This window comes from Carcharodon carcharias, chromosome 4 (assembly GCF_017639515.1).
Source record: "Carcharodon carcharias isolate sCarCar2 chromosome 4, sCarCar2.pri, whole genome shotgun sequence".
NCBI classification, from domain to species: Eukaryota; Metazoa; Chordata; class Chondrichthyes; order Lamniformes; family Lamnidae; genus Carcharodon; species Carcharodon carcharias.
This window is the reverse complement of record NC_054470.1, coordinates 36603048-36625320: the sequence shown is the minus strand read 5'-3', so window position 1 is coordinate 36625320 and position 22273 is coordinate 36603048. Positions and strand designations below refer to the sequence as shown.

General features: G+C 41.0%; 1 protein-coding gene across 11 annotated transcripts in view; it reads right to left on the bottom strand.

Moving 5' to 3' along the window:
• Positions 1–22273, bottom strand: part of LOC121277249 (aminopeptidase O (putative)) — a 347848-nt gene that overhangs the window by 49765 nt on the left and 275810 nt on the right. For 10 of the 11 annotated variants that reach the window (XR_005942838.1, XR_005942839.1, XM_041186479.1 and 7 more), the window contains one exon: positions 12743–12859. The exons of the other annotated variant lie outside the window; for it this stretch is intronic. Coding sequence is in view for 8 of the 10 variants with exons in the window: in XM_041186479.1 (XP_041042413.1) it covers positions 12743–12859 (117 nt within the window). In the remaining 2 variants the exon portion in view is untranslated. The remainder of the gene's footprint in view (positions 1–12742; positions 12860–22273) is intronic. 11 annotated transcript variants of the gene reach the window in all.

The window sequence follows — 22273 nt, the reverse complement described above, 5'->3', positions numbered from 1 at the left end:
AGTTTTTCCAGCATCTTCTGTTTTTACTATAGATTATATTAAATTCTGTAAAACTACTGTAGGTGGGGTCTTTTTTAATCCTTAGGTAGGCATCTTTGTGAAGATAGGACAAATTTGGGATACCTTCTGTAATGCATGCAGATGTGGTCCACTTATGGGAAACAATGTTAGACAACTAAATTAAAAGATTCTGTAAAAACTCAACTTGTATAAAATATTTTGGGTGCTCTGATTTGAAGTCAGAGCTGAAAATCACAGATTGATTCAATGGATGGAAAATCATGGAAAAGTTATCACGATTTGCCAAAATATACTACTGCCCTATATTCTCAACTAAATTAACAATTAACTGTCTCAACTGAAAACTTATGCTTCTTCGCTGTCAAGATAATAACAAGATGTTGCTCCTGTCCCCAAAGACTTCCACAACCTGCTAGTTCCAAATGATCCAGATTGCTCAACTGGTTTGTGCGAAAACAACTCCCCTCCATATCCTCACTCCATTACTCTTGGCTGCAATTCTGACAGAAACATTTGATAAGCAAAAGGAATACCACTTACAATTTCAGCAACTAACAGGTTATCGAGACATGGAAGGAGGAGTAATGGTTCAGCTCCTTGAACATGTTCTACTATTCAGTTAGATCAGGGCTGGTCTGTATCTCAGCTCCATCTGCCAATCATTGATCCACATACATTGATACCCTTACCTAATTGAGATCTGTTGATTCTCTTGAAAAATTCAATTGACCAAGAATCGAAAATGTTTTGGGAGAGAATTATCTAGATTTCTACTACTCATTGTGTGAAAAAGTGTCTCATGATTTCATTCATGAGTTGCCTAGATCTCATTTTAAGATGGTACCCCCTCATGAGGGCTACTCATGAGATGAAAAAGGTTCCAAGGGTGTGGGGAGGGAGGGAAGCCCCTGCAGAAGGGTAAATACAAGACCTGGGCTTCATTTGAATGTTGCAGTTCCCATTCTTTTCTTTATTTCCTATACTCAAAATGGTACTGCAGTGTAGTAGGTGTTGCTGAACCAGTAATCCAGAGGCCTGAGCTAACAATTCATATATAATGAGTTGAGTTCAAATCCAACTATGCCAGTTGAGAATTTTAATTCACTTATAAAAAATATGGCAATAAAAAGTTGGTTAAAAAGTAACATTGAAACTGTCAGATTATCATAAAAACCCAAATGGTGCAGTAACATGCTTTAGGGAAGGAAATCTGCCATCCTTATGCAGTATGACATGTAGGTGACTTCAATCCCACATCAATGTTGTTGACTCTTAACTACCTTCGGAAGTGGTTTAGCGACCCACTCACTTGTATCAAAAAGGTAATAAATGCCATCCTTACGTCCCAAGGATGAAGAAGAGAATATCTTTCAAAACAAGCTTCTTTCTAAATTTGCTGACAGTATCTGTTAGAGTAGGCTGGTATTTCATTCTTGGATCCTTATCCCACCATCGGAACGAAATCTGGATCAGGAACTCGGAAATGCCAGTGGAGGGACCCCAAGGCAGATTTTGGAGGAGGTGACCATTAAAGAAGTTGTCTCTAGCAGCACCGTCCAATTAAGAAATGCTCCACAGCCAGGGGAGCCAGTTGGAGCACCCAAGTGCTCCAGCAGCCACCAGGAGAGGTGGGCGCTGCCAATATAAATGGGAGAATGAGAAGGCTCCTCGAGATGGAGGTGCCCTCTAAAGACTTTAGAAAGTTTAAAAATAAAAAGTGGCAACAGCTGCCAGGCCATCATAGTGGAGGGGGAACTCTTCTTCAGGGTGGTCTGTGGTCGTAACTGCGTCTCTCTAAAAATCATGGCTCTAGAGGCAGAGATTGGGGTGGTGGTTAATAAAACGAAGCATTACTGGCCCCAAGATCTGCCGCGAAGAGGCCATCTTTAAACACTGATTGTCGGGTCCACCTGTTGTCTGAAAATTTCCAGACGGCATCTGACAATGCCCTCACTAGGCTCTCTAATTAGCTACCCACATCAGGCAGTCAGTCCCATAAAGCAGTCTCCATCAAAATACACTGGAGACAGGACACATACCAGCAGACTAACATGAAATTGACAGCATGCCACCTCCAGTCCCGCCTGCTTTGTCCAACGAAAATTTAGCCCAGTGTCTCTGATACTATGGGCAGAATTTAATGTAATTCATTTGGCTACAGCCCCATTTGAAAAACCGGTGGGAAGCATGTGTCGCTTCTGAGGGAGAGGCCCAACAGGATTAACTGCCTTTGCCCACTGTTGGGCCTTCCCCGGGATACAGGACCAAGAGGGCAGAAATCCCACCCACTGATAGCTGTTGGCTAATTAGAGGCCGGCAGCTCTCCATGACGGACAGCGCGACCGGAAGCAGTGGCTACTGCTAGTAATGCCCCAGGGAAAGGCCAAGGTCGCCAAGAGACTAAGGCCACAGTTGAATGAGAGTGGCTGGGGCGGGGGGGGTGAGTTACAGGGAGGGAGGTAGTGGGAGGCGAGGGTCAGGAAGGTCAGAGGTAAGGGCAGGGGTTACTTTCAGCAACCACCCCTGACAAAAGCCAGGTCCCTCTATTGGGCACCATGTGCCTTTGAAAGATGGAACCCCTCAGAATGTTGCATGTATATGCAACAGGGTTTGGGGCAGCCTTCATGAGACACATAAAAGTTGGTCCACTCGCATTTAATCTCTGAGCCACCACTAAATTCCAAAGGGCTCAGGGATAATTGGTGCCAAGTGGCTCAATAATGAAACTAATTGACAACCCGCCGCAAGAAGGCAAGACTCCCCCATGGTTCTGTTCCCACTTCCAAAAGGTTTTCCACCACTGACACTGATGTGCAGCCTCTCCCGCAATTAAGTGGGCCCAGGCCAGGCCACCATGTTTCCTGCTATGAAGAGCTACATTAAATCCAGCCCTATATAAATTCATCACATGAAAAAGTATTTAAATTTAAAATTTTGCTCTTTTTCCTCTATGAGAACTTGAATCAGTGCCCTGGTTACAGAATTTGTGGTTGTGTCAAACAGTTTATCTATAATACTGAGAACTTCAGTAAAATATCCATTTAGTTTGTTCTCCAGCACAAACATTCCCGATTTTGTTCCTCCCTTTGCAACTCCAGTGCCTATTCCCTGGAACAATTTTATCTGCACCAGAATTGGACACAGAACTCTAGGCTTGCTGATCAGTATGTTAGGGAACTTCATTCACAGGTTCAACCTGAAAATCTAACGCTATGACACTCACTCATCACTCACACCTTAATTCCAATAATTGTTATGTTGAGGAAGAATGAGTCTGAAGCTAGCCTGTACCTTAAAACAGGTTTATTTCCAAGACAGCAAAGTAAAGTCACAGACTCTCCCAGTTCCTCCCAGAGTGAACTGGTTGATATACTCTTGCAGTGGTTCGGTAATCCTTCCGCAACTGGGAACAGCTGCACTTAATTACCAACTTAAAGAATGTATTCTATTGCAGAACCATTTCAATATTAACAGGTTTCCTTTTTAAAAGCAAAGTAAAAATACAAATGCATTTCCTTTTCAGAAAAAAATAAAAAACTGAAGACAGAAAAATAAATCACCCATTTTCAAAAAAAACTCACATCCTCAGTCTCCCTTCTTCTAATACCCCCAACAATGTATCACTGCAAGCATTCCTTTTGGTGAAACTGTCTGATAACTTATGACTTCTATCGACCCATTGGAGCTTGGAGATTTCTTTCACTCTACCATTTGTTTTAGATTTGCAATATCAATTCATAATCTTTTTTCACTCACAAACTTTGTGGAGTGTATGTCATCCCAAAGGGGTAGATTGTCAATATAACATTCTATTGGGACATTTCCTTCATCATTTTCCCCATGTAGTATTTCCCTAACGTTTTAGATAAAAAGAATGCCATGTCAACTGCCTCTACTAATGTGAGAGTCTCTGCAGCCAGGGTGCAATTTTACTACTCGCCTTATTTTCTTGACTTCTCAAGCCAAGGGACAATACTTCCCATTTATATTATATTTTATAATATTTATAAATATTATAAAACCCACTGCACTTGAAAATCCATCAACAAGATTTGTGTGAGAGGCATCACTGAACATAATCAATGTTATATTCTTAGGGTCACCCAACAATGGAATCTTCAGTACACATTTCTCCATCTTTAACTTTTTGTTTTGTTTGCCCGTTAAGATATCCTGGCCCTTGGGAGGTTTCATTATAGCACTCAGTTCAAGAACATCAAAATTTGCATCCGGTCTCGTATGTGTGCCCAGCTGGTTTAATCGTCCAACCATTCTTCACAGCAGCTCAGTCTCATCCTTGGGAGCATCAGCATCTTTTTGTGAAGACCCAGTCTGACGCACTGCAATAGGGCTCACACTTCCCAATTACGGCTGCTGGTACAAAGTTACATTAGACCTATATTGATTTATTTCTAATCCAATATATTTAAAGGCCCCATTGACCTCCTAATCCTGTCAATAACTCTGTTTTGAAGCTCGCTAGTGCCGCTCCATAGGAGTCATCAACATGCATCAAGAAAATGCCTGCCAGTTTCCCACCATGGTTCCAGTAAAACGTGGCAGGATCCGCCTTCAGTTGGAGTAACCCAATTTTAACAACATCAATTGCACTGAAGAGTACCACAGTCTAGAAGTATTGTTTAAACCGTATACACACTTATTCAACTTCCAAAGTTTTCCTTCCACCTCTGGCACCTCCTTAGAAGATTTGAGAAACGCTTCCCTCTGGAGGTGATCCTCCTGCAGAAATGCAGCTTTTATATCCATCAACTTACATTCCCATAAAAATGCCCTAAAAAGGCCAAAAAGAATTTCAAAATTACCTTCCCTGCTGTGGGCAAGTCCACTCTGATTGTTTTTATCTGCTAAGCATTCTTCAGATCTCTGGGTCACTAACCTAACCTTGGTCTTAAGTGTCAACCGGTAGGACCTTTTCCATGCAGCCCACCTAAGTGATAATGCTAGCTGAACCCTATTTGGGACTTCTGAATACACATCAAGCTCCCTCCAACTGTCCAACTCCCTCTGTTTAGCCTCCCACATGACTTTATCCCCTAACTTATCAGCCGTTAGAAAAACATTTTGGTTGTGGGGACTTCTGCTTCTGCTACTTTGTCATAATGGTTCAGCATTCTTCACCCTGTCATCTAGTCAGGCTGCAACCCCAACTTAAAAACAAAAAAACTGCGGATGCTGGAAATCCAAAACAAAAACAGAATTACCTGGAAAAACTCAGCAGGTCTGGCAGCATCGGCAAAAATCTGGTCACCTGGTCAGGAGCCAATTAAAATGCTGTTTTCAGGCAGCTCCCTTGGCCTAGGACTCCTTTCCGGCACCATCCTGTCTTTCATGGCACACTCTGTTCCAGGACTGCAACATTGTGTATATCTCTCATCCTGTTCCAGCGGACATGTCTTTCAACTTGCAACCATTCTAATTCTAATCCACAGTCCAACAGAAATAAAAAGATATTTTCTTTATAATAGAAGATGATGAAGCACCATGTGCATCACATACTCATATTTTGTGGGGCAGAGTCCCAGGCACAAAATATAATGAATCAAGAGTTAGATATCAGTAGAAAATTTGATTGTGACGAACAGGAACAGGCTACTTTGTCTAGCGGTCAGCTGCCCAAAGTGGGTTCGCGGATATCATGTCGTCCAGAAGAATGTAATAACTAGAAGGTTGCAACAGCTGTGGGCGGACAGGAAAATCTACTGGAAAATATAAGAATTAGGTGACTGGCCAGGATGATGGACATGTGAAGGCCATGGACTGGGAAATCTGAGTATGAGAATAAGAGATAAGGAAACGTAGCCCAAGTTTCAATAACGGGTCAGGTGATGAATCCCGGGTGAGGAAATATTCATGTACAATGGGTAGCGCATGGGCCCCAGCTATGCCTGTCTCTTTATGGGGTATGTGGAACATTCCTTGTTGCAGTCCTACTCCGGCCCCCTTCCACAACTCTTTCTCCGGTACATCGATGATTACTTCGGTGCTGCTTCATGCTCTCGTCAGGACTTGGAAAAATTTATTAATTTTGCTTCCAATCTCCACCCCTCCATCATTTTCACGTGGTCCATCTCTGACACTTCCCTTCCCTTCCTTGACCTCTCTGTCTCAATCTCTGGTGATAGACTGTCCACCAATATCCATTACAAACCCACCGACACCCACAGCTATCTCGACTACAGCTCCTCACATCCCACTTCCTGTAAGGACTCCATCCCATTCTCTCAGTTCCTTCGCCTCCGTCGCATCTGTTCCGATGATGCTACATTCAAAAACAGTTCCTCTGACATGTCCTCCTTCTTCCTTAACCGAGGTTTTCCACCCACGGTCGTTGACAGGGCCCTCAACCGTGTCCGGCCCATCTCCCGCGCATCCGCCCTCACTCCTTCTCCTCCCTCCCAGAAACATGATAGGGTCCCCCTTGTCCTCACTTATCACCCCACCAGCCTCCGCATTCAAAGGATCATCCTCCGCCATTTCCGCCAACTCCAGCATGATGCCACTACCAAACACATCTTCCCTTCACCCCCCTTATCGGCATTCCGTAGGGATCGCTCCCTCCGGGACACCCTGGTCCACTCCTCCATCACCCCCTACTCCTCAACCCCCTCCTATGGCACAACCCCTTGCCCACGCAAAAGATGCAACACCTGCCCCTTCACTTCCTCTCTCCTCACCGTCCAAGGACCCAAACACTCCTTTCAAGTGAAGCAGCATTTCACTTGCATTTCCCCCAACTTAGTCTACTGCATTCGTTGCTCCCAATGTGGTCTCCTCTACATTGGAGAGACCAAATGTAAACTGGGCGACCGCTTTGCAGAACACCTGCGGTCTGTCCGCAAGAATGACCCAAACCTCCCTGTCGCTTGCCATTTTAACACTCCACCCTGCTCTCTTGCCCACATGTCTGTCCTTGGCTTGCTGCATTGTTCCAGTGAAGCCCAACGCAAACTGGAGGAACAACACCTCATCTTCCGACTAGGGACTTTACAGCCTTCCGGACTGAATATTGAATTCAACAACTTTAGGTCGTGAGTCCCCTCCCCCATCCCCACCCCCTTTCTGTTTCCCCCTTCTTTTTTTTCCCAATAAATTATAAAGATTTTCCTTTTCCCACCTATTTCCATTATATAAAATAAAAAAAAAACCCACTAGAGCTATACCTTGAGTGCCCTACCATCCATTCTTAATTAGCACATTCGTTTAGATAATATCACCAACTTTAACTTTAACACCTATGTGTTCTATTGTACTATTGTTGTTGACATCTTTTGATGATCTGCTTCTATCACTGCTTGTTTGTCGCTACAACCACACCAACCCCCTCCACCTCTCTGTCTCTCTATCTCTCCGCCCCCCACACACACACCTTAAACCAGCTTATATTTCAGCTCTTTCCTGGACTCGAACTCAAGTTCTGTCGAAGGGTCATGAGGACTCGAAACGTCAACTCTTTTCTTCTCCGCCGATGCTGCCAGACCTGCTGAGTTTTTCCAGGTAATTCTGTTTTTGTTTTGCAACCCCAACTTGCCTGTTTAAGTCTTTACAGGTTCCTACTGTCAGATCAACTGTTTACCCTGTCAGAGGCCCTACCCATTGTACATGAATATTTCCTCACCCGGGATTCATCACCTGACCCGTTATTGAAACTTGGGCTACGTTTCCTTGTCTCTTATTCTCATACTCAGATTTCCCAGTCCATGGCCTTCACATGTCCATCATCCTGGCCAGTCACCTAATTCTTATATTTTCCAGTAGATTTTCCTGTCCGCCCACAGCTGTTGCAACCTTCTAGTTATTACATTCTTCTGGACGACATGATATCCGCGAACCCACTTTGGGCAGCTGACCACTAGACAAAGTAGCCTGTTCCTGTTCGTCACAATCAAATTTTCTACTGATATCTAACTCTTGATTCATTATATTTTGTGCCTGGGACTCTGCCCCACAAAATATGAGTATGTGATGCACATGGTGCTTCATCATCTTCTATTATAAAGAAAATATCTTTTTATTTCTGTTGGACTGTGGATTAGAATTAGAATGGTTGCAAGTTGAAAGACATGTCCGCTGGAACAGGATGAGAGATATACACAATGTTGCAGTCCTGGAACAGAGTGTGCCATGAAAGACAGGATGGTGCCGGAAAGGAGTCCTAGGCCAAGGGAGCTGCCTGAAAACAGCATTTTAATTGGCTCCTGACCAGGTGACCAGATTTTTGTGTGAGAGCAGTGCAGCTGAATAGCTCCTAACCTGAAAGGAACGAGACCTAAAACCTCTTTCTCCTGTGTGTGGAAGATTCCAGTAATTCCACAATAATAGCTAGCTGTTTTTTTTCTCCTCATATCTCTGTAACCTGCTCTCTCTCTGAAAACCCCTGTCAAGGGGCAATGGGAAAAATCACTGTTAGAGACATTGAAAGGCAAGTGCTCAACCAGTGAACTAAATACTGAAAGTGCTAGAAGACCACCTTGTGTCATCAACAAGAACAGAAAGGAATTTGGAAGACATCGATCAAAATCAACCCATCGAATCCTGTAGTCCAGAATTGGTACTATTGAAATGTTTTATCACACCCTTAAAATCCATGTTTGTGTGTGTCTTATGTGTGTGTGTATAGGGATTTAAAAAGGGGTAGAGTTTAGTTTATAGAGTTAGAAATTAGCAGTTCATATTTCTTTCTTTTGCCACAGGTTAACAACAGTTTGCTCAATAAACAGTTATTTACTTATTAAGTTTATAAACCTGGTGCTCGTATTCTGTTAACCTAAATTAAACAGTTAGGTAGAATTTGGGCAATCTGGTGATTTGGTCAACATTTTCACATTTGTTGCAGCTCAGGGAACAATGGGGCTTGATATTATAGCGCACTATCCCCAGTGAATCGTGACACTATCACATTGTCAGCATTCGCAAATTCATAATTCATTCCGATGACCTGTGAAGAATGGGTTTTTACTGTTTCATTCTCATGCTGAATAATCACAGTTTTTCCTTCACTTCTTATAACTTTATCCCCAGGATGTAACAAGACTGCTTGAAGTCTTTGACGAAAAATATCTGACTTCCTTAATGGCAGGCAGTAATGGTCTGACCGAGTCAAATGTAGATGCACAGTTTTCCCGAACACAATCACTCTGTCATTCTTCATGTCCAGATTCACCTGTACTTTCTTCATTGAAGATGAACCTCCAACCTCTCTGCTGGTTGGAGTCATAACCAGCACAAAGGAAGATGGTTCTGGTTGTTGAAGGTCAATCATCTAAGTTCCAGGACATTCCTACAGGAGTTCCTCCAGGTAGTGTCCTAGGTCCAACAATCTTCAGCTGCTTCATTAATGACCTTCCTTCCACCATCAGGTCAGAAGTGGGGATGTTTGCTGAAGGAATGTTGAGTGCCATTCAGCACCATTGCCTGGATAAGTACAACTCCACAACACTTGAGAAGCTTGACACAATCCAAGACAATGCAGCCCACTTGATTAGCACCCCATCCACAAACATTCGTACCCTCCACCACTGACAAATAGTGGCAGCTATGTGTACCATCCACAAGATGCACTGCAGAAACTCACCAAGACTCCTCAGACAGCACCTTCCAAACTCACGACCACTACCATCTAGGACAAGGGCAACAGATACATGGGAATACCACCACCTGGAAGTCTGCCGTCCCTTCACTGTCGCTAAGTCAAAATCCTGGAACACCATCCCTGACAACACTGTGGGTGTACTTATACCACATGAACTGCAACGGTTCAAGAAAGCAGCTTACCATCACCTTCTCAGGGGCAATTAGGGATGGGTAATAAATGCTGGACTAAACAGCAATGCCCACATTCCATGAACGAATAAAAAAAATCTTCTCAACAATAGAGGTATCTCAAAAGAAACCACATCAGTACTGATGAAGAGACCGATCCCAGATATCTTGCAAGGGAGGGCTGCTCTTCTGGAAGACATTAGCGTATCATCATCCCCAAACCTAAAACAGTTGAAGCTTCCATGCTCCTTAACCTTCCAATAATCTGCCTCATCGAGGGATTCCAGGTAGCAGTTAAGCCAACACCCCACACACTGTGGAAGTGCAAACACTCTCTAAAACAGCGCAGTTGATAAATCAGCCATTAAAATACTCATCACCAGATTCAAACTCCCAGTGACCAACACAAATCCTTCGCGGCAGTCGCCTCTATCATTTTCACCCTCAGAATTATCTGTTGCAAGTGCTATTTCAAAAACACGATTCTTTTGCTGTGGGCAATTGATTGCGTAATGATACTTAAAATCACACTGATAACATTAATTAAACATTCCCCATGCATTTCTCAGGTTCAAGCACCAATGGTTGCCATACTAGATCTACTTTTTATCTCAATTCTCAAACCGGCTAAAAGTGTGAACATCTTCAGACAACCTATCAGCGACCCCATCTTTGTACTGGAATCTGCATTTAATATTTTGGCGATCTCGAAATTCAGTCACCATAGAATCCTCCATCCTTTGCTTTACCGTAGAGTTGCTTGCATTTGATAGGAAAGTAGCTGGAAATGACTGTTATCCCAATTTTTTTTTTAGGCAGCAGCCATTTGGTCTAGGAAGGAATCTTTCCCATGGAATTGAACCCTGTAAACAGCAAAAGTATATCTACATGGGAAATCGAGTAACTTAAATGCCAAGACAGACTCTGGGATTTGAAGGTTAAACTTTTTCAGTCTCTCAGACCACTTATCAAAGTCCATAATATGAAACATGATCACCCATTTTCTTAAATCTATCAAAGGTTGACCATGCTTCATATGCTTCCAGCAAGTCATTCTTTTTGTAAAATATATCCAGGGTAGAAGGGTCATCCACATCCAATTCTGAAAATACTTTACTCCTCATCTTACCTTTTGCTGTAATGAAAAAGCCAAAGCCATGACTTCTTTCTGGCAAAGAAGTAACCCGTATCCACATTTTGATATTTTTCTATTGCTGATATGGTTCCACTTCCGAAAAAAATAATCGGTAGATAGTCAAAGCCTGATATTTTGCATCAGTCTTCTGCCAGTCTGTAACTGAGTTTGTCAGCAGCAGTATACTTTTTTGTCTCAGAGGGCAGAGACAAAAATCTTCTTTTCAGCAACTCTATCACCAAAGCTTAATACTACCATGTTAATTCCAATAATTATGTTGAAGAAGAATGAGTCTGAAGCTAGCATACGTTAAAACAGGTTTATTTACAAGACAGCAAAGTAAAGTCACAGACTCTCCCAGTTCCTCCCAGACATCCAGAGTGAACTGGTTCATTTACTCAAGGAATGATTCCCTAATCCTTCCCCAATTAGGGACAGCTGCGCTTGATTACCAACTTAAAGCATGTATTCTACTGCAGCACAATTTTAACATTAAAAACACAAAGAATCGTTGTAAAATACAGTTAAGGAAGATAGTGCACTTCTATAAGTTGCAAACAAAGGAATGGTTTGTAAGTTGCATGAATGGCTCATCTTGGTGCAGGCCTGGTGAAAAAATGGTTCTCTTCCACTCGAAGTGAATCGAGGCAAATGCAATAACCAAAATCGTATATCAAAGCCGCTGTAGATTTATCAACAGGTCACAAAATTAGTTGTTTGTAGTCTCATTACCCGGAGGTAGTTTTCTATACTGGTGGACTTGAAAAGGAACAGGCTCAGAGACCTTACAATGTTGCAGTTTCCAGTCTCAAGGCATGGATGATGCTACCTTTGCTGCTGCGGCTTGTTTTTGCTGGGTTGTTTGCAGACTATTTTTCCTGGTGCTTGGATTAAGTAAAATTGGTTTTCTGAAGACAGTTTTGAACCACATGATCAATATTTCTATTGTCCACCCAGAATGCTTTAAAGTTCAACGTCATTGCTACACAATGGCCATTCATGCCTATTTATGATTTAACTGGTTTTTCTACAGCTCTCTTTCTTAAGTTTCAAGCTCGGAGACAGAGAGTCAAGGAGTCCATAGACTTTGAATATTGGCTAAGTCAACAAACAATAGGAAGTGTGAAGTCCACAAATGGTTTTCTCTTGGTATGTCCGTTCAAAGGAGGCACTCCACCTATGGTCATTTAATTAGGAAATTTCTGGAGACTTGAGATACTTCTGAGTCTATGCTGAAATTGTAAAAATAACCTGGCCCTCAGCAACCATCTTAGCAACCTTTTAATGTCCATTTTAAAAAAAAGGCAGTTCCAGAAAATTCTATACTGAATACACTCCATGTTTAAAGTTCCGAATGTGACATGTCTTCACCGGGTAGGACAATTTAGTAAGCAATATATTGAACTGATTTTCTTTCCGAAAAAAATGGGTTTTATTTCCACAACTGAAAGGTAATGCAGCTATCTGCATCACTGAAAACAAAGTTGCTGCATTAACATTTGTAAACACTTTTTAAGTGGACCATAACTAATGAAGCACGATTACGAAACATAAGATGTCAAATAAAGCTTTTGCATTATCAGATAGAAATTAACTTGCCCCTGCCAACAAAATTGTAGGACTCCATAAACCTTTCTTCTCCATTAGGTTTAAAAACAGGGGAGTTGATTACTTACAGAGCATTTTGTCTGTTCTGGCTTAAATGAATATACAGCTGCTGTTTTAAGCATTTGAACTACATCTTTCCCTCTGGCATAGTTTATCAAGTGTTGACAAAACAGTTCACTGGGCCAGTAAATGAATTACCTCTGCATCCTGCTCCCTGAGGCAATAATGCTTCTGTAACCACTGCAATGTTCGGGAAGACAAGGACTTCACTGCAAACAGCAATTCCAGGAGCAACACTAGCTGGTCTGGCAAAAGCTAAAATGTAGAAAGGTATAATGAGAGAACAGCTATTGTTAAACTAAAGGGCAATGTCTGTTCATATACGATGTATAAATGTGATGAGTCACATATATGCACTGTATATACACTGAATTTGAATTCAATCAGTCCTCAAAAATTACAATGGTTTAATTGCAAAAATATAATTTTTATAATACACTTTAATTTACAAGTCATATAAAACAAATACACCATCCAGCCACTTATATTTTAACAAATTTCACAATTCAAACTTATTATATGTGAACTTTAAATTATTTTCTGATGAGCATTTACATTTCTATGCACTGCATGTACATTGAATTTGAATGCAACCAGTCTTCAAAAATCATAATAGTTTAAGAGCAAAAATATAACTTTTCATTGTAAGATCCCTTGCTCTCAAGGCAAAATTATTTTTCAACAACACCCTACTACATTGCCCAACTTTTGTCTTCATCCTAATTCAAGGCACATTTGTTTATACCATAATCTAAAGGCAGGAACAGGTGCCCTTGATACAGCTAAAGTACTAGCTTTGCACGCTACACTCAACATAATGTACCCTGGAACAGGCCAACTATGAAGCAGTACTTTTTTATGTACCCATATATGGAGATGCTGCATCACTTATGCAAGTGTCGTTGCCAGAAGTATTATTTAACATGACTGACACAGTTATCCTTTTAAGGTACTTCAAAGAGGAACCACCAGTCTAAACTTAACACGTCTTCCTGTAAACCAACAGCTCACCCGTAAATCCCACACTAACTTTTTGATCCTAATGGGGAAGGATACTTTGCAAGTTGTAACTGGGCTCACTTTTTATTGCTTGTAGTTTACTATGGTGCATGGCAATAAAATTTGCAGACTCAACATTCCAAATTCTAAAGAATCTACCTTCCAGACATTTTTACATCACCTCACATTTCACTGCACATCATGGTGCCCCCATGGGTTTCTCTTCAATTCTGGTCATTTAATAGGTTTTTCTCTCTCACAGTCCAGGCGTAAAAGAAATTAGATCATTAATGAATCTTTGTAAAGCTTTGTGCATGTGTATGTGTGAGCATGTGTGTGTGAGTGTGCGCACGCACGCATGTGTTTTTTACATGAAGGTTGTAGTCAAGGTTGATTGTGCATACTTGCACTCATCTACCAAAAAGCATGAGCCATTTGGCTCCCAAGACCCATCTACCCTGCAGCAGAAGCACAGAATTCTCACACAACCTGCACCAACTATGTTATCTTGTGAAGAGTTGCCCTTACCTCAAGTTAAATAGAAAAATGTTAAGGGGAAGAGTAAAACTAATCATGCACCTCAATTTTTGAAAAATATGCATTAAGCCACTAAAAATGTTCAAGTTTAATAAACAGAACTATTTGAAGTATTACACTGTTACCTGTTTATCGTTTACATGGAGGTAACATTACCAACCCAAAACAAACTAACAAGTAAAAAAGACATAAAGAGCACGAGATAAGTCAGAATTTCCATTTGCACTGGGAAAAAAAATTCCAAACAATTATAACTTCTCTTCCTAGGAATAGTGGTTGGTAAATACATACACAAATTTTTATTTCACATGAATTGCACTAACTCTGCAAAGGAATACCGATGGGTTAAGTGAGTGGGCAAAAATTTGGCAAATAGGCAAATGTGGGGAAAATGTAAACTTGTTCACTTTGGCAGGCAAAATAGAAAAGCAGTATACTATTTAAATGGTGAAAAATTGCAAAACTCTATGATACAGTAGGATCTGAATATCCTGGTACATGAATCGCAAAAAGTTAGTATGAGGTACATGAACATGAACAAGGAGCAGGAGCAGGCCATTTGGCCCCTAGAGCTGCTCCACCATTTAATAAGATCATGGCTGATCTAATTGTAACCTCAAATCTGCATGCTGCCACCCCCCGATAACCTATCACCCCCTTGCTCACCAAGAATCTATCCACCTCCGCCTTAAAAATATTCAAAGACTCTGCTTCCACTGCCTTTTGAGGAAGAGAGTTCCAAAGACTCTCAACCTTCTAAGAGAAAAAAATTTACCTCATCTCTGTTTTAAATGGGTGACCCTTATTTTCAAACAGTGACCCCTAGTTCTAGATTCTCCCAAAAGAGGAAACATCCTCTCGATATCAAACTGTCAAGTCCCCATTGGATCTTATATGTTTCAATCAAGTTGCCTCTTACTCATCTAAACTCCAGCTGATACAAGCCTAGCCTCATAAGACAACCTGCCAATTCCAGGTATGAGTCTGGTAAACCTTCTCCAAACTGCTTCCAATGCATTACATCCTTCCTCAAATAAGGTGACCATTACTGTACACAGTACTCCAGATGTTGTCTCACTAGCACTCTGTTTAACTGAAGCATAACCTCCCTACTTTTGTATTCAATTCCCCTCGTAATAAATGATAACATTCTATTAGGTACAGCAATTAGAAAGGCAAATGGAATGTGGCATTTATTGCAAGAGGAATATATAAGTAGGGAAGTTTTACTGTAGCTGTATAGGGCCTTGGTGAGACCACATTGGAATACTGTATACAGTTTGGTCTCTTATTTTGACAAAAGGTATAATTGCATTAGAATCAGAACAAAGAAGTTCAACTCGACTCATTCCTGGGATGAGGGGCTTATCTTATGAAGAAAGGTTGAACAGGTTGGGCACATACACATTGGAGTTTAGAAGAATCAGAGGTTATCTTGTTGAAACATAAAACTCAGACCTACTGAGTTTTTCCAGCTTTTTCTGTTTGTATTTAAGATCCTGAGGGGATTTGATAGGGTAGATACCAGGAGGATGGTCCCACTTGTGGGAGAGACTAGAACCAGGGGACACAGTTGAAGAATAAGAGGTCTATCATTTAAGACAGAGATGAAGAGAATTTTTTTCTCTCAAGGGATCATTAGTATGTGGAATTCTCTTCCCCAGAAAGCAGTGGAGGCTGGGTCATTGAATTTATTCAAGGCAGAGTTAGGCAGATTTCTGATTGACAAGAGGGTCAAGGGTTATGGGGGAGCAGACAGCAAAGTGAGAGCACAACCAGATCAGCCATGACCTTACTGAATAGCAGAGCAGATTCAAAGGGCTGAATCGCCTACTCCTGTTCCTAAGTCCTACGCTCCTGCATATCCTCCCATTTTCTTACTCGCTTTACCTCTTATGCCAATTCATTATTTTTCATTCATGCGGATTACACAATGAAATTGGTCTGATGACGCAATTTATGGAAGATTCATCATTATAATATAAATGCTTGCAAATCACACTTTTTGTTTGTAACTCTGGAAACTTTTAAGTTAGCAGGAGCTGGTTTGATGAGCTGAATGGCCTAGTCCTTCTCCCACCAACAAAATGTATATAAACTACTGGTAACAAACTATATATCAGAGGAGTAGCGTATTTCATCTTCAAGTAAGAAAAGTACAGTTTCTAATTCTATTAGAAACATATTACTGAACATCCTCACTCAATCTCATCCCTCGACTAAACATTCCCACCAACAATTCCTTAGCTGTGCCATCTTTTGTAGTCTCAATGCCTAGGTCTCGATCACAAGAGACGATCCCTACTTGTCTCCTTCATCGCTGACATCTTCCTGCCACTGGTGATTTACTCAAATAGTTCCTTACCTCTATTTCTAATTCCCTCCCAATTTCCATTTTTAATCCTTTAAGTAAAGGATCGAAACTCAAATGTATCTATGATAATGAATGCTCTAGTTATTCTTCATCTAAACTGTCTTTACAATGGGAAGCACTACCATGCTTTCTCAGCCAATTCTTCTTACCATTCCAGGCATTTGACCACTGTAATAGCTCAAACTTGGTCTTTGGCTTCAGTAAGTGTAGGGTCATTTTGAGGAGGCAGTATACAACCTAATGTGCTCCTTTTAAGAAGTCTTAAAACTGCTTACATGGGAAATCTATGTACCCTTCACAGGCTACAACTTAACATCTTCAATATATTTTCATGCTATCCTCTTAGCGAGTTCCGTTGCAATTCCAGAACTAGTTCAGAAGTTTAGTTCTCTCTCTTGGGACTTATACAGCCAGTGGGCAAATGCTTATGAGTTTTCTGTTGGATCTATTTACCTCCAGTGCTGTCTTCTCTCCTTTTACTAATATTTTCCTTCTGAATGTTCAGAAATCCCTATTATTGTCTACTAATGTGATGTTTTCATTTATTACATGGTTTCAGAGAACGACAAAAGAAATCAAAAGGTGCATCTCTACTAAAAGTAAAAGGTTTCTCTAGAATTACTCTAGGTGCACACAGATAGAATGACAGTTATAGTAGATGAATTATAAGCCTGCTAAAATTAGGGAAAGCCTGGATAGCAACTAATGCAGAATAAACATAAAAAAGCAAGGGTCTTTCTTACAGAGTATGAAAAAACATATTCCTTAAGTATCTACTGACAACAGCAATTTGTATCAAATCAAAATATACCAGCAGTTTGTGTATATTAAGATTCCTAAGATGTTTATTATATAAGTGACTCGTGTTTGAAGACAACCATTATGCATTCCTCTAATGATTGTAAAGCACCAACAATACCTGGCAGAAAGCTACTTCTAACAGCTTTTTTGCTAACCATACATTCCATTTAAGCAACAAACTATTTTGTCAGACTACTCAGGCTCAGGTCTGCATTAGTCAGGGTACAGGAGTTTTACATTGTATTTAACTTGTACTACGATTGAACCAAGGTTGATTAAAGCTATAAAGTTGAGCTCCATGTTTTCTTCAACCAATGTGAATGAGCAGAAACACTGTAGTTTCCCTCACCTGGTCCTGTCAACATGTCAAGGTGCAAGCAAAAAAATATATAGTGGAATCCCTGTCACAAATCTAAACAATCTTCTGTTATAATCTCGGTAGAGATCAATAACTATTTTTTAAAATAGGCAAAATTCCAGTTATTTTCAAAAAGAATAAAGCCACAAGATTCCACGGTTTAAAACATAATTTTGTTTTAACTATACAAGAGTCAACAAAGCAAACACTAAATACTATCTATCCTAAACACTAAATCCAGAATTAACATCAGCTAAATATGAATTAACAGGCAAACTGTGGTTGAATATAAACTATGAATTGCACATTAAATGGCAGATACACTAAGACAGATCTTGTGGGAAAAATCCCCCCCCCCCCCCCCCCCCCCCCCCGTTGAAGTGCAGGAGCAGGGATGCACCACCATTTTACAAGGGCAGACCAATTAAGGCCTGCCCAGTGTGACATTCGCCAGGAAGCGCTATGTGCTCCCTGTGCGAGGCGGGGGGGGGGTTCCCTCAGCTGGGAGTGCACGAATTAAAACTTTTAAGACAAATGTTTCAAAAGTTTCCCTGACATGTCCCCTCATGTCACACTGTCACATGAGTTGGGGCATGTCCATCACTTTTACTCGAACCTTTTTAAATATTTAAAAACCCTCATGAAACCTCATCCCACCCGTGAATGAGATTTCAAATTTTTTCTGAAGCCAGCCAGGGCTCCCGGCCTGCCTGCCAACCCTAAGATTGGACGGGCAGCCCGGTCAATTGCCTAAATTGGTTTATTAATGGCTCAATAGGCCATTGACAGGTCAGTGGGCACACAGCTGACTCGGCTGTGCCCCCACTGACCTGAAAATGGAAATGATGCAGGGTAATGTTGGGAGTGACTACGGGTGAGGTCCCAGAGGACTGGAGAAATGCCAATGTTGTTCCATTGTTTAAGAAGGGTAGCAGGGATAATCCAGGAAATTACAGGCTGGTGAGTCTTACGTTGTTGGTAGGGAAATTATTGGAGAAGATTCTTCATGACAGGACATACTACCATTTGGAAGCAAATGGGCGTATTAGTGAGAGGCAGCATGGTTTTGTGAAGGGGAGGTCATGTCTCTAACTTGATCGAGTTTTTTGAGGAAGCGACAAAGATGATCGATGATGGAAGGGCAGTGGATGTTATATACATGGATTTCAGTAAGGCCTTTGACAAGGTCCCTCATGGCAGACTGCTACAGAAGGTAAAGTCGCACGGGATCAGAGGTGAGCTGGCAGGATGGGTACAGAATTGGCTTGGTCATAGAAGACAGAGGGTAGCAGTGGAAGGGTGCTTTTCTGAATGGAGAGCTGTGACTAGTGGAGTTCCGCAGGGATCAGTGCTGGAACCTTTGCTGTTTGTGGTATACATAGATGATTTGGAGGAAAATGTAACTGGGCTAATTAGTGAGTTTGCAGACGACACTAAGGTTGGAGGAATTGCAAATAGTGAACAGGATTGTCAAAGGATACAACGGGATATAGATCGGTTGGGGATTTGGGCGGAAAAATGGCAGATGGAATTTAATCCAGACAAATGCGAGGTAATGCATTTTGGAAGGTCTAAGACAGGCAAGAATTATACAGTAAATGGCAGAACCCTTAAGTGCATCGACTGGCAGAGGGATCTGGGTGTACAGGTCCACAGGTCACTGCAAGTGGCAACGCAGGTGGATAAGGCAGTCAGGAAGGCATATGGCATGCTTGCCTTCATTGGCAGGGGTATTGAGTATAAACGCTGGGAAGTCATGCTGCAGCTGTATAGAACGTTGATTAGGCCACACTTGGAATATTGCGTGCAATTCTGGTCACATTACCAAAAGGATATGGAGGCGTTGGAGAGGGTGCAGAGGAGGTTTACCAGGATGCTGCCTGATCTGGAGGTTAGTAGCTATGAGGAGAGGTTGGAAAAACTCGGATTGTTCTCACTAGAGCGACAGAGATTGAGGGGTGACTTGATAGAAATTTACAAGATTATGAGTGGCATGGACAGAGTAGGTAGTCAGAAGCTTTTTCCCAGGGTGGAAGAGTCAATCGCTAGGGGACATAGATTTAAGGTGAGAGGAGAAAACTATAGAGGAGATGTGCGGGGCAAGTTTTTTATGCAAAGGGTAGTGAGTGTCTGGGATTCGCTGCCAGAGGAGGTGGTGGAAGCAGGTACGATAGTGGTGTTTAATAGGCAGCTTGACAAATACATGAATAGGATGGGAATAGAGGGATACGGACCCCGGGCAATATGATTGGCGCAGGCTTGGAGGGCCAAAGGGCCTGTTCATGTGCTGTACTTTTCTTTGTTCTTTGAGTTTCGCCCGATGTCATCCCACCTCATTTTACACGTCGGCAAGCAGCAGCCCCCACCCTGGCACCAACTAGAAGAACGTCCCCTATGAGTTGATTCAGCAGTCCTCTCAGATTTTGGTGATCACACTGAGTCACAAAGTCCTTCAAACTCTGTCTTCCTCATGAGGAATTTCAGCTCCACTATTTCTAGGAGCTAGTCTGATCCTCAGCTGACAGCAGCGTACAACTATCCAGAGTTTCGCAGACACGATCTTCACCACAAATAAAACTCGTCTGTATAACCTACCCAACCTGGTCTAGATCTGGTAGACCCACCAATGTTATCTTCCAGTAACAGAAATAGCTGCAGCAACTTATTCACAGCTTCTGGAACTGGACTCGGCCTTCTTCAATTTGCTGGTTGTGCATCACTGGGTTCATCAACTGCCACTGTTCAGCTTGGACTGATCTGTGACCTTGTATATCTTTTGACCAGGGTCAGTTTGCTCAGAAGGTTTGGTTTCCAAACCTCAGTTTTGAAGAATAATCATATTGGACTCAAAACATTAACCCTTTCTCTCTCCACAGATGCTGCTAGACCCACAGAGTTTTTCTAGCCCTTTCTGCTTTTATTTCTGTTTTTGTTTCCTTAGAAACTGGGAGGATCAGTTTTCTTTCTATGTTTACCTGTTCTGTTTCCCTTTCCAGTTTAGTTTCTGTTTTAATTAGGAACAGCCTCAAAACATAAAAATTAAATTTAAAGACTTCATATTACTTTTCCTGTATGTCATCAGGTCTACCTTGGGTTGTGTCAGTCGAAGATGATGAGAGTTGCTTTGTGGTACAGGATGCATTCATCCCTAACCTGCCTACCAAAGTGCCATTTCTCATCAGGCATGCTTTCCTCCAAAATGCAATTCCTTGTCAGACATAGAGTTGGAGGCATGCCTTACAAACCAACCCCTGGGTTCCCTTTGCATTGGCAGAACTGAACTGAACATTCTTATTTGTAAGATAGTCTTTCAGTAAATTCAATAATTGAATTAATCTAAAAGGCTCATCACAGAGAGATTATCATACTTTGGTACATACTTTGGAAGACAGCATACTCCCCAGGCATTATGGGTTTCGGCCTGCAGGAAGAACCCATTGCAGATATAAAATAAATCAGATGGTGGAGTTGACCAAAGAGGTATCGATAACCAACCTGTGCTTCTTTGAGTCCAGGGTGAAAAAATAACAAATCACATAATGGCTAAGACAATGACACTGATAACTTTCTATAATTTCAACAAAACTGTTCTGAACTGTTGAAAGCCATTTGTAAGACTATAAGAACTATGACAACTACACTATTAAGAAGTGCAGCAAAAACATTAAACACAAGCTTTATTCATTTGTACAGAATGAATACTGAGAACAATGAGAAAAAAGGCCCAGTTTAGAATGATGTTTCATATATAGCAAAGGTATATGATCACACGAGCAAAATAGATTGAATACATTGAAAAGAAGATCTTAGGGGCAATGTTTTTGCTTGTGTTAGTTTTCTAAAGATTGAGTAGAGGTTAAGTTTAAAGAGAATTACTGAAAACTACCGGGATCTTATGTAAACTGAATATTATATCAAAGAAGTCTGGAATTAGACTGAAAATAATCTCACTCAAAAATATTCAAGCAAGTCTATCCAAACTGATTATTTGGCAAGCATATATTCCACTGAAAATGAATCAATATTCAGATGCATTAAACCATCATAAATATGGTACCAGTAAAGTGCTAATCAAGCCCTTGTGCACTCACATCACATTTTTTAGTCAGGTTATATTTTTAGTCAATATACATGTCAACCTCCCAACTAATAAATTTTTAAAAATTAATGATGCAGGCGACACCTTTATCGATGTTTGTGATTTATGGCAGCTTCAGTTAATAGAGAGCCTATATAAAACAAACACTGTTCTTATAATGTACTTTATCTCTGGCTCTCTAAAAACAGCATGCATTAAGATAATTTTAAAGTTCCCTTTAAATAAATCTCAATGTCTCAATCATTGTCTATCATTCTCAATCAGTTTCTATGAGCAAATATTTATTTTTTATTTGAATATATGTTTGCATTCAGTTAATTAACGAGTCCTACACTGAACTTGCTGGTAATTTCAATGCCAGCAAATGCTTCAAAATCTATTGGGATTCAAAACATTAGATCAAATAAATTAATATTTTAAAGGGACAACATTAATGAGTAGCTACTCGACAAGGCATTTAGAGGAAAACTCCATTACCTCTGATAAATATAACATAATTCA